This window comes from Lygodium microphyllum, chromosome 17 (assembly GCF_053477565.2).
Source record: "Lygodium microphyllum isolate KBCC chromosome 17, Lygodium_microphyllum_v1.1.10, whole genome shotgun sequence".
Classification (NCBI taxonomy): Eukaryota; Viridiplantae; Streptophyta; class Polypodiopsida; order Schizaeales; family Lygodiaceae; genus Lygodium; species Lygodium microphyllum.
Window position 1 is genome coordinate 39216440 of NC_141151.1, and position 16648 is coordinate 39233087.

The 16648-nt window shown below is 37.0% G+C and overlaps 1 protein-coding gene across 1 annotated transcript; it reads left to right on the forward strand.

Moving 5' to 3' along the window:
• Positions 1-10335: 10335 nt before the first annotated feature.
• Positions 10336-14642, forward strand: LOC148021801 (putative 1-acylglycerol-3-phosphate O-acyltransferase). Its single transcript, XM_087696756.1, is given in 9 exon segments — positions 10336-10532; positions 10712-10933; positions 11135-11181; positions 11990-12108; positions 12260-12426; positions 13128-13237; positions 13327-13432; positions 13560-13683; positions 13881-14642. Coding segments are annotated over 9 exon segments (1215 nt in total). The 3' UTR covers positions 14004-14642.
• The last annotated feature ends 2006 nt before the right edge of the window (positions 14643-16648 follow it).

Genomic DNA, 16648 nt, shown 5'->3' on the forward strand with positions numbered 1-16648 from the left:
TGTAAATGTACAAGTTGAAGAATATGCAGTTATGTGAAATTACAACAAGCTTGCCTAAGTTCAAAGTGGCCAATACGCAGAAAGTTTGTGAAGTATGCTAATTTGGAAAATAGACAAGTTTATCAGAGGTAGTTGGATGACCTGAAGGAGTTAGAAGAAAAGAAGGAGGCGGAGGTGAGAAAAAAAGAAGAAGGTACACAAGAACTCCATTTGCAAAGGATAGAAGAGCAAGTTGAGGAGCTCAAGTTGGAGAAGGTAGAGGATGAAATGAGCTTGGAAATGGAATTTTCAAGTCTCATGCAAGGATAGAAGGACATGGAAGAGGTCCTTAAGCAACTGAAGAAGACCGCAAATGAGCTCACTAAGGATGTGACAAGAGTTTCCTCATGATAAATATATAAGTAGGCATTTACTTGATATTGTAAATTCACATATGTGGCATCCTACAAATTCTACATCAATGGCTAGATGTAAGTATCACAGGACCTTTGTTGATGATTATAAAAGAAAGATATGGTGTGTTTCATGAAGGAGAAAAGTGAGTATTCTCTTACTTGTAGGATTTTAAAAATCTAGTTAAGAAACAAATAGATGTCTAGATTAAGTACTTGAGCTCAGATTGAGCAAAAGAGTAACTCTTTAATGAATGCAATAATTTTCTAAAATAGCATGGAATCCAAAGGCAATTTATATGCAAGTATATTTTGCATATCAACAAAATGTTGTTGCTAAAAGAAAGAACATGCACATTACAGATGTTGCACTAGCCTTTTTTGAAAAGAACATGCCATCATTATTATGGGTTGAAGCTATCTCTACACCTCAAGGAGTTCACTATATGTAAGTCCTCTATATCATATGCATTCAATGTCTATTTTAAAATACCCTTATTTGTGAATTTTTCCTAAATAAAACACACCCCTTTTCTATTCAATCTGTGAGTAGTCCCTTTCTATGGTATCCTTCTATATGTAAAGAATGCATGTATTTTAAAATATGGTATTTAAAAATCCATTCTTTTGAATCCACATGATATGTTTACATACTTAGGAGTGGGCCCCTGAGCTCTATAGTTGTGTATATTATGAACAAGAGTCCCAATACTACAATGCATGATGTGACACCAAAGGAGAAGCTTACTAGTAATAATGGACTAGATATATCACATGCTAAAATATTTGGATGCATTGCATATGTACATGTGCTTAATAAGTTAAGAAAGAAGGACTTGAAAGTTAAAAAGTATGCATTCATCTGGTTGCATGCAATATAGGATAAGCATAGATGAGGTGTTTGATGAGATGAGTAATTGGTATACTACTAAAAAACAAATTGTTGTAGATGATGTAAACGAAAAGGTGGTTGTAGAAAATGTGGATCCATCGTCACATATATTGAGTAGGCTATAAGAGTCCTCTTTTAATAGGTCTACCAAGAGACCATAGAGTGGCAGGCTACATGCAAACAACACTTCTATGATGACAAAAAATGCATTATGAAAGGAAAAAAATTTTGATTGAGCCACTTGGTGTGCGAAATGTCTTTATAGACTATTCACATGTAAGTGGTAAGTCTGATGGTTGATGTCAAAGTATGAATGAGGAGTTTGGTATTCCAATTGTTTGTACATCTAGTGTGAGGAAAGCTAAGGCTCATATAAAGGGTCGCAGAATACTCCACAAGTATGTAGGTCAACTAGAGCAAGGTATCCTACGTAGAGACTAACACATGATGGTTATGTTGCTTACCATTATGCATATATGGCAAATGTTATAAAATCAATTGAGCCACTTATTTTGAGAAAGCTATTGGTATATGAATTGGGAGAAAGCCATGGATGAATAAATGGCTATATTGGAGAAATGTGAGATGTTCTCTTTCTTTCAAGATTTTAAAAATCTAGTTAAGAAACAAATAGATGTGCAAATTAAGTGCATGTGGTTAGATAAAGGGGGAGAGTACCTCTTTGATGAATTTAATCATTTTTAAAACAGTATGGAATTTAAAGGCAATTTACATCCAACTATACTTTGCAACAAAATGGTGTTGCTAAAAGAAAGAATAAGCACATTGCAAAAATTCCATGAGACTTGATGGGGGTTGAAAAGAATATGCCTCATTATTATTGGGTTGAAGCTATCTCTATCGTTATGTATATCATGAACATGACTCCTACTACTATAGTGCATGATGTGACATGAAAGGAGAAGGTTACTAGCAAGAAATGAGATCTATCACATGTTAGAATACTTGAATAATGCATTGCATATGTACATGTACCTAATGAGCTAAGAAAGAAGTTGGACCCAAAAGCTGAAAAGTGTGTATTTTGTTGTTCCCTTGAGCAAAAGGGTTACAAGTATTATAATCCAATTGCACACAAGAAGATGGGGTGAGAAGCGATTGGTGTTTTATTAGATGAGAAGTTGGTATAATGATAAAAAATAGATTGTTGCAAATTATCTTAAAGAAAAGATAGTTGCAGAAAATTTGGATCCATAGTCACAAACATTGATTAAGCAGAAGAGTCATCTTCTAGTAGATCTAGTGAGAGGCTACAGAGTGGCACGTTGTGTGCAAACATCACTTCTAAAAGTGCAAAAAAATGTGTTTTGAAAGGGAATAGAAAAGTTGGTTGAGCCACTTGGTGTGCCATATATTTTTGTAGTCTATTCGTATGTAAATGGTGAGCCTGATGGCTCAAATTAGAGTATGGATGAGGAATTTAGTAATCCACTTGTTTGTACATCTAGTGTGAGGAAAGGCACGAAGGGATCACAAAAGTAAACCACAATTTGTAGGTCAACTAGAGTAAGGTATCTTGTGTATAGGCTAGCATATAATGGTTATGTTGCTCGCCATTATGTCGACATGGTGAATAATATAAAATTAGTTGAGACCACTTGTTTTTTAGAAAGCTATTGGTCATGTGCATTGGGAGAAAGCCATAGATGAAGAAATGGTTGCATTGGCTATCAATCAAGCTTGGCATTTCACACCATTACCTAAGGGAAAGAAAGCCATAGGCTACAAGTGGATTTACAAAGTAAAACATAATGCAGACAAAAGTGTGAGTAGCATAAAGCAAGACTAGTTACCATAGGTTATGCACAACCTTATAGGATCGATTACTCAAATGGCAAAGTTGATAACTCTTAGATTTGTCATTGTAGTGGTTGCAATCATTAGAAAAAGCATGGTTGTTGCATCAAATGGATGCGAAGAATGTGTTCTTGCATGGTGAGTTCTAAGAGGAAGTTCTTGGAGCAGCCATATGGTTATGAGAGTATAGTTCACCCCAACTATGTATGTAAGCTAGACAAAGCCTTATATGGACTCAAACAAGTATTGAGAGCATGGCATAACAAGATATCATAGTGTCTTGTCTCTATTGGTTTTTGTATTAGAATTGTAGATCACTTGCTTTATGGGTGTCAAAGTGATAGGGGAATTGTTGTGATTACCTTATATGTGGATAATTTAATTGTTGGCAATGACAATGTACAAGAAGTGGAGCAAGTGAAGAGTCTTTTCAAGTAGAAATTTGACATGAAAGAATTGGAATAGTTGCAATACTTTCTTGGCATTGATATAATTAGGACATCTAATGGGATATGGCTCTCACAAAGGTAGTACATCTTAGATATGTTAATGAAGTATGGTATCCCTTATTGTAATACAATCTTAGTGCCATTGAATTAAAATATGAAGGTAAGTGTTAATGTGAGTGAGACATTGGAAGATTCTACAATATGTAGGAAAATGGTGTAAAGTTTTATTTTCATTACTATCATAAGGCAAGATTATAACTACACAATTGGTTTGGAGAGTCAGTTTATGTAGGTGCTTCATAAGCCTCATTTGGAGAGTGTAAGGTATATTTTGTGATACTCAGAGGCCACATTGGGTTATGGTATCTTTTATGAGGAACCCAACATTCCATGCATGCATGAAACACATTGAGGTTCATTACCATTGGGTCTTGGTAGGTGACATTAATCTCACATATGTGAGCACATAGGAGTAGGTTTTAGCTATCTTTACCAATGCCCTAGGAGCAATAAAGCTTTGATGATTTCAAAGCTTATTTGAGATGTCAAGCTCAACATGAGCTAACACTCACATAACTAGATGACCATTTTTGCATTCATATTATTAATATGATTCTAGTGATACTTTATAAAACTAGACATATGTTAGTCCACCTACTTGATGTCATGCGGTATCATGTCCCAGTGGATGAAACAATGAAAGAGTCTGCCTTTATGGGGAGTTTAATTATATGCCTATTGACACTTATTGGGTTGCCTATATGAGGAGTTGAGTTAGTTCACTGACTAAACATGAAGATTTAACAAGAGGCTTACATGCTCAATAGAACTTTACTCTTCTTTATGTTACTTGACAAATTTATGTGGTTCATGCTTAAGTTTAGATATCTTTAGGACACTTTACACAAGAAGAGTTTTAGCTAGCCTTAATTTATGCTTTTGGAGACTTTAAGAATGGATTTTTAAAATAAAATCAGATGTAAATAAGGGTAAGGAATTCGAGACAATTTAAAGGAGAATAGGAGTGTCATTTGCATGGAATTTGTTGATAAAAAATGTGAAGAAAAAGGGAGATATCTCATGTTTTATGTTCGTGAAGAGAAGATGCTCATAGCAAGGTAATACTAAGAGAGAGCAAAGCTTTAAAAAGAGAGATTGTTTTTGGAGATCTTTATGGACTAATCTACAATAGATCACTATTTAATATAGGGTATATATGCTCAATACTGCAATCCATAGCTTTAGCAGTTGGAGCTCTCTTGATATTCGGGTGCCTTCTCTTGCATGTAGCTATTCCGATAAGACATAATATGGAAAAATGTGAATATTTCTTGATTTAGTACTAAAGATCTTGATGCAAGAGTTTATTTTAGTCTAAAATAAGTGTCTTTTGAAAGCTCCAACATAAAGCTTTGGATTTATACTGGCTGCTTTGCCTTAAATGAAATCAATGTATATACGAGGTTTATTCCTAGAAAAGGGTTCTAAGTTTTGATTTTGGATCATATATAGCAATTGGATTGATGCATGTAGGGTATTTCTAATCTATCATCTCAGTGATATTACCTTGAGCTATCATCTCAAACTTGTCTCAATTGGATTCGTGTATGTTGTATAGGATGCGAATCAAAGAGTCTTTTATAGCTGGGTTTCTGATATTTCTTGTGTTTCTATTGTAGAGAATACATTCTTTTTTTTAGAGATTTCTTATCTCTCTTCTCTATGATCTTCTTATTGAATCTCTATGATTAAGGCATTTCACTTAATTCCCCTCTCCCCCAACATTTGGTGACCAACATTTGGCGAGTCTATTGTCTAAACATTTACAAGATGGGTGAGGCTAGGGGATCTTCTACAGGTTCTTCTTATGAAGTAAGATAGTTATTGCAACAACAATAGCAGCAACAACAGTGGCTGCAAACATCTATAGAGCATGAATATATTGTCAGTAAAGCTTTCCAGGCCGTTAAAAGCCACTTGAAATTGATTAATGGACTGAATGTTTCAACCTATCTAAAGATGTATACAAAAAAGATGGCTTTCTTTGGGATAATTGAAAGTGATTGGAGTCATGTCATTAGAGCTTTGCAGGTCATTAAAGCCAGTTGAAATTCTTTAATGGTCTAAATGTTTCAATCTATATCAAGATGTATGCAAAAAAGATGGCTTTCTTTGGGATAGTTGAAAGCAATTGGAGTCATGATTTTTTATGACTCACAACACATGATTTGAAAACATGCACCATTGAGTTGTATATGAAAGATCTAGATTGGGATGAGTTCATGAAAGCATTAAGAGAAGAAATTTTCATTGAGGACACATGCTTGGTTACTCACATGACTTTCATGGAGTGGATTACCAAGCCCTAATAAAGTTCTTGCAACCAACCAAAGAGTTATTGCACAAGTTTGAGTATAGGTATGATTAGTTGGACATTGCTAAGGAATAGGCTTTGGAGACTCAAAAGATAGAGTTTTTTGCTAGTTGCAGATCCTACCTTGTAAGTGAGCTTGGAGGAGACTTTGGAAGATAAGATGACATAAATGATTTTAAAAATAGATAGTTGAATATAAAAGTTGTTATCTCTGTGCTTATTAAGAGGAAAATAAGAAGGGCCAAATTACGTGTTGGGATTATGCCTACAGCCTCTGATAAGGTGACAGAGCTTGTAGTGAGACAACCTTTGTCTATGACTGCACCTTCTATTAAAGATGATGTTATGGACAAGTTGGTTACGTGCAACTTGCAACTTAAGCTTGCAAAGCTTTGATGAAAAGTGGTGGACCACAACCCTTAAGGGTTCAACTTGAGAGGGATTCTTTCATCACTACATTTGATGTGACACTCCTCTGCACGAGGGAAGAGACTATGATATATATCCATTTCAACTTATACCTATCTTGGCAGGACTTAGAGTCTGAATGTGATTGTCAAAGAGAAAAGGAAAACGAATAAGGATAATATAAGTAGTTCTAAGAGAGTGACTCATGGAAATCTGGATAAGCCTAGGGGATTCACTAGGCCTACTCGAGAGCATGTAATGGAAGATGAGTTTAAAGAGAAAAATCAGGATGGAAAGAAAAAGAGAAAATAGCCACGATACAAACTAGAGTCAAATATTGATACAACAATTGAATTGAAGAAAGTACTTGAAGAGTGCATCTTAAATAACAAGGTTGAGTTTACTCTTGGAGAAGTGCTTGGAATGGTAAAAAGAGAATTTCATTTAAAAAATATTGATATCATTAAAAAGAAAATGACAGTTTCTTGGGGAAGCAACAAATGTCATGGTGTAAAAAGAAGAATTTGGTTTGCATGCCATACTAGTGGACTATGAGGATGATACATGTGTTGTTTTAGATATATGTTGATGCTGTAAATGTGATGGCTGAAGGTGCAACAATAGATATAGTGGCTAAAAGATCGATAAATTGTAGCAATACACAAAGGGGAGTGAGGCAAATGTATTGTAATGATGATGAGATTTCAAGTATAATTCATACACTTGAAATCATTGGGATCAAGCGATGACAAAGACAATTGTGGAGACTAGGGAGCTTGACACTCCATGTATTGCACTTATTAATCATGGGTCATAGATCAATATAAGGATCAAAATTTTGTATAAAAACGGAAAATGGTGAGTTGATATTGATCATGGATAAATGATGTGGCTTTGCCTACGCTCATGGAATGCATATAGAAACTTACTTTGTGGCCATTTCACCCAAAGAGTGTCTTTGGAAGAAGTTATGAGTAATGTATATATAGGTCTTAAAGCAATGTATATACATGCTGCAAAGTATGTTACTACAGTTAGTAGTTTTTGGATAATATCTATGCTCTAAGATCTAGTGCTAATCGGGGATCTTCTAATGATGGATAGCATATTCAGGGTGTATTTTTATACCTAAAGAATAGGCATGCAGGGTTTGGTAACGAAGTGAGCAAGCATGTTTATGAAGCTTTATGTATGATGTGGACTACATGCAGGGACAATAGGCTGTGCAAAGTTTTTTCAAGGCAACAACTTACATAATTTTCATTTGACCACTTCTATGTTGAAATTGGACACGAATAGGAATAGAGAATTTAGCGCAACTTCAAGGAGAATAGGGGTGCCATCTCTGGAGGAAATTTGTTGATAAAAAATGTGAAGGAAAAGGGAGATATCTCATGGTTTTTTGTTCATAAAGAGATGCAACTCAAGCAGGGTAACACCAAGAGAGAATGAAGCTTGTAGAGAGAGAGTCCTTGGAGACCTTTTATGGACTTATTTATAGCAGACTATTGCTATTACACAAGGTATACAAGATAAATGCTACAGTCCTCCATGGCTTTGGCAATCAAAGCTCTCTTGATTCGGGTGCCTTCTCTCACATGTAGCTATCTTGTTGAGACATAATGGATAGATTTGAAGATTTCTAGATTTTTGTTGAAGGTCTTAATACAAGATTGATTTTAGATTGAAATACGTGTCATCTGAAACCTCCAACACAAAGCTTTTTGATTTATGCAAGTTGTTTTGTCTTGAATTAAATCTATGCATATACGGGTTTTGTTGTTGAAAAAGGGGTCCATGTCTTGATTTTGAATCATGTATACAAGAATTGGATTGATGCATAAGGGTATTTCTGAGGCCTCTTCTTAGGTTGAGCTATTGTCTTAGTAAAATTATTTTAAAATATAGTCTCAAATTAGTTTGAATTTGATTCATGTATGTTGTATAAGGTCTTGATCAAATTACCTCTCCTATAGTTAGGTTTTCAATATTTCTTATGTCTCTATTATTGCATAATACATTATTTCTTTTGGAGATTTTTTATCTCTCTTCTTTGTGACTCTTCTTATTCAATCCCTATGATTAAGGCCTTTCATTTAAACCCCCTCGGCACTGAGCTATAAGATATCTATTTAGTCATCTTACTAGTTAGCATGTTCACATTATGGACTGCTTGTATGTTATGTATGTTGTACTTTCATTTGATTCTTGGTAGACTATTATAGTGGAGAAGAAAAAAAAAAAAGATTAAGGTTTTTAGCATTTGAATGTGTTTATCCCCCATAACTTTTGAAGTGATTGGTAGGGTTCTCAATTTAAAGAATGCTTGAGGAATTTGTCACATGATGTGATGATATGTGTCATTGACTTCCCAAAGAATTACACCTTCAAGATGCAAAACGAAATCCAGTCCATGCATTGGTATAGTGACTAGTATACAATATTGTCTTAAGGACTAAAGTTTGCAACAAGAGATCATTGGGTTTAGCCAGATGCAATATCACAACTTAAGGCAACACGACCATTTTACTTCGTTGCAAGGTGGAATTATATATAGTTATTTCCAATGTTGATGTTAAATATTTTGTAAGCCTCATATTAACATTTTTTGTTAGTCTTTATTAGTACTCTATATTGCAATATAGCATGCCTACAAGTTGGGTGGGTTAGTTTGGCGCGCGCACGCGCGCGCACACACACACACACACACACACACACACACACACACACACACACACACACACACACACACACACACACACACACACACACACACACACACACACACACACACACACACACACACACACACACACACACACACACACACACACACACACACACACACACACACACACACACACACACACACAAGACCATTCTAATGTCCTCAAACTTTGAATACGTGAGGGAAGAATAAACAAGGGAGATAGAAAAAAGGGGAAAAGGGAGAATCCTAATGTGCTCCAGCCCCAATACTTGAGGGAGGGAGATAGAAAAAAGGGGGGAAAAGATAATCCTAGTGTCCTCCAACCATAATGCTTAGGGAAGGATAAGCAACTGAAGTGAAGTTAGCATGTGGTAGCATGATAACTCACTTTCCTTGTCGCAATGTTGACTTGTGCAGGCAACTTCATGCAATAGAATGAAGGCATGATTAAGTGGCCTAGTGGTTCCTTGCATGCACACTATGATAGTATAATTTGGTATTATTGTTCATATTATTTATGGCTTGTCCTATGCCATAATGATGAGGTTTAGATGACATTTCTCCATACATAAATTAGGAAAATTAAAAGTAAATTATTGTTTAAGTTTTGATTTGTCAGATTTCTCAACCAGGTTGAAGATCTTCAATATGATGATCATTATTATGTTGTTTCCTATTGTTGACCTTTCTCAACCAAATCTTGAATGTTTGATTGTATCTTGCAACTTCTAAGGATCAATGTCTCAATCGATGTGCGCTTCTTAGTCCTTTTCTCGAACGAACTGAATACTTAACAACATGAAATTTTCGCCGAGCTATGTATATATGCTAGTATGTTTTCAATTGTACCTTTATGTTATATATATATATATATATATATATATATATATATGCCAATTGTGTTTTCTCTAAATAAAATTATTTTCTCGTCACCTCTACTAGTAAACACTCTCAACCCAAACTTTGCCTCCTCTTGGAAGCTTTGGATTCATCACCGGATGTATTTCAGGCATACACACACACACACACAACTAGTGTGCATGGCGATGCCCGACTGTTCAGAACGAGAGAGAGAGAAGTTTGATCGCTGCTACTGGGTCGGCCATGGCACGAAGGTTCCGTCTCTCCCCTCCCGCCAATTGTCCGACATAGCTGATGATATTGGATTATCTCCATTTTTTAAGCGTCTGGTTCTGCGTTCTCGTTGATTACTTGAATCATCGCACAAGCTATTGCCTTCTCACTCTCTGTTAGAATCCCGGTTCGAACACCAGAGTTTAATGAGCCAAGCCATGCGTTTTCTTTCGTCTTTAGCTAAGTCCCAAGGGACTGTCCTGAAGTCTGTAATCAACAGCGTCGCAGATAACGTTTTGACCCCTCCTAATTTGTGGTCAGGTCCCAGTAAGTCGTCGCAGCATATTCTGAGATGGATTCCCACATCCAAAGAAGAAATTGTCGCATCAGAACGTAGGCTGCTGTCATTGGTGAAGTGAGTTTGAGCTTAATCTTGCAGTTTTTCGAATATCTCGTAGTTCATTTTGTTGTTTAATCATCTGGTTATTATACTTTCCCAATGTGATAGGCTCTGCTTTGATCATCTCTTAATGGCTGTCATAGATCGCATACCAGACACATTTCAGGCTTTGTTCTTTTGCATAATGATCGCAGGACTCCATACACTCAAGAGCATGTCAACATTGGCTCAGGACCAGCAACACATCCGAGGCGGTCTGAATCCAGATACATTAACACAGTTACAATCCATAACAAGTCAAAAGATGCACCCACTCTTGTCATGCTACATGGCTACGGAGCATCACTGGGGTTCTTCTTCCGCAATTTCGATGCTCTTGCCAGTCACTTCCACATCATTGCCATAGATCAGCTTGGGTAAGCATTTGCTTTGTCTTCATGACATCTATTACATAGGCACATCAATGTCTCTAACTGATCATCTTACCTGGCCTCAGGATATCCGCATACTGAGAAACTGTTTACTTACTTTGTGTGCTGCTCATAAACTAAACTTCATGATGTACCCAACTCTCCTGAATATTCAGTTAACTTGGGTGCACTACAATCAAATTCCAGATATGGGGGTTCAAGTCGGCCCGACTTTTACTGCAAAAGCACTGAAGGTAGTGTGTAGTAAAGCCTTCTGCATAAATTGAGAGTACTCCCAGTTTTTGACTTTTGATGTTTGTATATGAATATGGTGCTCAGAAGATTATCAGTTTTAATGTAAATTAATTTGCATTTCAGTTTGCATGGTTGCTACTGAATGCTATGTGACTGTGTGACTTGTATATGATTCAAGCATGTGCTAGAGTGCTATTTGTTAAAATGACAGGTGTTTAGGATAATATTCTATATGGATATATAAATGTGGGTTTGTATGCCACATATCACTGAGTCCAAAATGAGTGATGTATAATCACTGATAAAGGTCTGCAATGACTTGTCTGTTTTTCTTCACAATGGAATGAAGATGCTATGATCTCCGTCCAACTTTGTGGTCAGATTGGAGCTTGCTACATACCTTTGAAATTTCTCAGTGCTGGTGTTACAAAATGCTATTGCCATCATAGGATCCAGGCTCTTATATGATCCTCTGTATCCATGAAGAAGCTGATTAAGATTACATAGATCATGATTATATAATCTTTAGCACTACAGCACTCGACCCTCCTTTTCCACACAAGGAGTTTACTGGAGGTTGAGTTACGCCAAGTTTGTTCTGAAATAACCAAACAAATTCTGTAACTTTGGATCATGGGTTTTACTCTCTATACAGTTTTGATAGCCTCCATATGAAGGATTATCATTTCTGAATTAAGATATAGTTTCATGGTATATTGTGCATTAAAACTCAGAGAGATTGAGAAGTAGACGGGGCAGTAGAATTGGTATGCGAATTCCTGATTGATTTCTTCAATGTTGAAACAGAAACTGAAGCATGGTTTGTTGATTCCTTTGAGGACTGGCGGAATGCTAAAAAGCTCGAAAACTTCATACTGTTGGGTCATTCTTTTGGGGGTTATATTGCATCAAGGTACGCTTTGAAGGTGAGAAAGCTCCACTACCTCTTTTGTCATTTGTGGTTTTTGTTAACAGCAATGCTTTTATGGTACAATATAGTTGAGATTGTCGTAGCACAAGCTAGTTTTCCAATCTCTTAAAAGTTGAGTGATTGTTTTTTGTGGCTTCTTTGAACAGCATTCAGAACATGTTCAGCATTTAGTATTGGTGGGTCCAGCGGGTTTCACAGTGCAGTCAGATCATGAGGCCAAAGAGGAAGGGTTTTCAAAGGTTGCATCAAGTCTTTTGAGTAAACTCTGGAACTGCAACTTGACTCCACAACGGCTGGTCAGATAAACTTGAATGTGAGCATGCCGGCTTGTACTCATGGTGCTTGATCTTCTGTTTGGAAATTCATGCTTTTCTGGAATAAGAGGTGGCTTGAACAGGAATGCAGAGATGTGTAGCTACAGTCAAAATTTTGTGTGCAGTAAAAGAACATGAAAGTTTGACATGAGAGTTCTGGCCTAGTTTCTATCTAGTTAATGGTGATATTCCGAGGGCTCAGTTTGTAGAGAGAGTTCAACACATGGGGATCCTGGTGCAGTGTCGAATCATTTCCTAGGTTAAACAAGTCAGTCAGTGGTACTGGCTCTTGTAGTGGTTCAAACATTGTGTGGTCAAATTCACACAATTTTATGGGGTGTGTTTGTTTTGGTTTCATCACTCTTTGTGTGATGCCATTTGTCAATTGAGGGGTCTGAATGGGGGAAGGTGATCAAGGAACAGTGTCTTGGATAGTGCTCATACATTTGAGGTGCCTGAAGGTAAGGAATAAGTTGTCTGGTCACTTTCTACACTAGCAGTGTTAAAATATGAGATGCTGGATATAAGAATCAAGTGAAATCTTTTTGCATTTTCAAAGATCGTGATCAGTAATTCATACCTCTGAACAGATTGAACACTGTTTTTTTTTTATAAGTGTAGTGTACATGCATTGTGAATACCTAAAATCCAAAATGCAACAGGTTCAAGACATTTTATCTGAATTGCATGCTTTCTGCAGGATACTTGGTCGCTGGGGCCCTGACTTGGTCAAGAATTACACTGGGAAACAGTTTGGAACTCTTTGTCCAGGGGATGTCTTGACTAATGAAGAAATCCGATTGTTCACTGGTTAGTATTTAGGCATGTTTGCATCGTCCAGTAGCTTTTTGGCTCCCTTTTTTGGCTAGTAAGTCTATAAATGAAATAATGGTGTGCAGATCTTATATACCATATATCAGCTGGCAAAGTCAGTGGAGAGCTCTGCCTCAAATACATTTTTTCATATGGAGCACTTCCATATCCAAGAACACCACTCTTGACATGGTGAGTTTGTGTTGTGTAAGGATAATATGAAAGGTAGATCCATTGGGATAGATTGTAATTTGCAAGTAATTCATGCATGTTATAGGTTGACTGAAGTTCTAACTCTCTTTTTTTGATGGTTTGCCAGTGCACCTGATTGGAAAGTGCCAACTTCATTTATCTATGGCGTAAATGATTGGATGAACTACAAGGGAGCAGAGGTTGCTTGCAGTAAAATGAAGGTCTTTAATGAGATTATTAGAGTCCCAAGGGTAAGTAACCTACCAGAAGCAAGACCATTTTCTGTTTGTCTCAAAATGTTAACATGTAACTCTTGGCCTTTAGTTCTACAGTAATCATTTTCAAACAAATGTGGTGTTCTAATTTGTGGAAGTGTTTCTGTTCTGCTCAGTCCACACTCAAAAAAGATATAAATTTCATAGTGCCATCCTTTTTGGTGTCTTTTAAGGGAGGACACTTTGTATTTTTGGACAATGCAAGTTCTTTCCACTGTGCAGTGCTGCACAGCTGTAAGCAGTTTGTAGGTAAAAATATCGAAGAGCTACCTACTAATCTCATGAAGGTCATCTAAGCAGTGATACAATCATTCTGCTCAACAGTCGGATTGCATGAAACAAGTCCATACATGCACTCAGGCTCTCCCTTCTGTAACCACTGTATATTTTGTACTTAATGGTGCCCAACTGTACATTGTTGAGGAGCAGCAGATATGCTATCAACTCATGCTGAAACATTCATTAAATGGGGGATGAACAGCATGGACTATGCCATGTTAGGGGACTAGCATGGATGTAGCCAGAAACAGTAACAAAATTGGACTTCTAGCAGCAAGTTGAAAGGCAGCACCGAGGTTGTGCTGGATCAGTTAACACTAAAAATGGCAGTCTTCCAGGCATCCAGTGCCAGCCAAGTGAGAAATCTGTGTTCTGATTCTGTCTACATGAAACCACAAATGTGTAAACAGATTATGACCCCTTTTACATAATTTGGAAGTTACCTTGCATTGAGAGCTTCCTTAACACAATTGTAAGAGCAGATTATGAAACCACGAACGTACAGAAAGATTTTGACTCCCTTGTACATTAGTTGGAAGGATCCTCACATTGAGGGCTTCCTTCAGGTATCAATAATCATATAAACGGTACTTCCCCTGAATCCTTTGTAAAGAGCAGTTCAACATTTGTTTGCTATCTGGCAACTAAGTGTACAAATTGACCAAAAAATCTGTCAGATCTTGTGAGGTGTAATAATATAGAATGCTATCTGCAGAACTAATCTTGCATGAATTCTTTGGTATGTGAGCAAATTTCCCTTTGTTGGTTTCCTCAATTAGTGGCTCCTATTGTTTCCAATCTTCCACGTTTGCAAGTTGTACAAACCAGAAATCTTCTTGCCTAATAAGTAAAGGAGTCGCAGGATTTGTGCCTGTAACTGTGAGCTGGTTCCCCCTAGCCTTGCATGCACCTAATAGGCATTAGCACCTTTTCAAGGAGCTCTTGCTTTTCTTCTTTGCCACTTCTTCTTTCATAGATAGAAAATATATGCTTTATGTTGGTTCTTTTCTCTTCACCAATGATTCATGAAGCTTTATTAGTCAATAGTTGCATTATTACTTTGCAAAAAAGATATGCTTTATGTTGGTTCTTTTCTCTTCACCAATGATTCATGAAGCTTCATTATTCAATGGTTGTGTTATTCCTTTCCCTTTTCCATTGTTATCTATTTCTTTATCCTCAGTAGTCGGAGAAAGAAGTAGCTCTCATAGTTGAGATATCTAGGTTAAGATATCATGGTTTGTCATCCTTGCTTAGACTACAGTTTGGGGTTTTCATCGTTGTTGAATTCCCCACAACTTTCCCATGTAGATAAATGCTTTGTAAATCCCGCAAAGATACATGTACTTTTAAACATGGAGATAGATGCATTGTAATACGGGAATTTTGGTCTAAGGTCTCAAAGTAGATGATTACCGTACCTTGTAAAGTTGTATACACTACCTATAGGACATAACAAGATATGATTATGGGTGACTTAATCAGTACACTGACATATTTTACAAGAAGTTTTAAGTATCGAGAATTAAACTTTGTGGTTAAGTTAGGAGTAGAACTTGTTAAGTCTATTTTGCAACTGACATGATGTGTGACTTTGGGGGGAAGCAACTTATGGAACTTAGGCAAAGGGGGTAAATAAGGGAAAACCCAAGCGCGGCATTTTTCGCAAACATTTTTGAGAGAGAGCGAAAGAGAGCGAGCGAGATCACGTTGCAAGCTCAATGAAAATCTAGCGTCAAATATTACTTTCATTCAATATTACTTTGTCTTACTCTCATTCACTCATTCTCTCACAGTCAAAATTTCCTCCCCCTCTCTCACTCAATATTACTTTTTCTTACTCTCATTCACTCATTCACTCATTCTCTCACACTCAAAATCCCCCCCCCCCCCTCCCTCTCTCTCCCTCTTTTTAAGCTTACTTCACGCACACACATGCACGCATGCACAACTCAAAACTCTCTCTTCCTCTCTTGCATACATTCTACATCTCCCTTCTCTCTTCTCTTATATATATATATATATATATATATATGGGACCTAAAACGGACCGGCACTGGCTCATACACTAGCCGGACCTCTATCATGCGCTCAACAACCCCACGGCCTCGCGGCTAGGAGTGTGGATGACACATACATAATCTTCCTTAACATCTTGTGTTTGTATCACGTATCGTAGTCCAACTCTAACCCAATTAACACTCCTCAGAGGGAGTCCCAACACATTGCCAAATAGCACGAAGTACAAACATATGAGGTCCTCCAACGGTGGCTGAATGCCGCTACCTCACTGCGACTCTCCTACACCTTGGGGATTGGCCCCTCGATGCGTCGCTAAACATATATAACACATTATTGCACACAAATTTCTCTCTTTTATGATTTGCATATTTTCAGGAGATATACCATGCTTCTTCACTTTCTTTCCCCTAGACCCAATGCCTAGCTTACAGCTTGGGATAACCTTACTTACTCAACGTTGGTCATATTCCTCTAGAAAGCAATTGCCATGCATCTAGGAGGTATTATTTGATACCTTTTAAGTTTCATGCTTCATGCAAATTGTGAATGTCCATGTGCTCAAACAATTAAGAAAATCAGCCTTAGTGCACATGTGGAAAAAATTTCCTTCAATGCTTTTAACTATCGCTCGTATACGGCG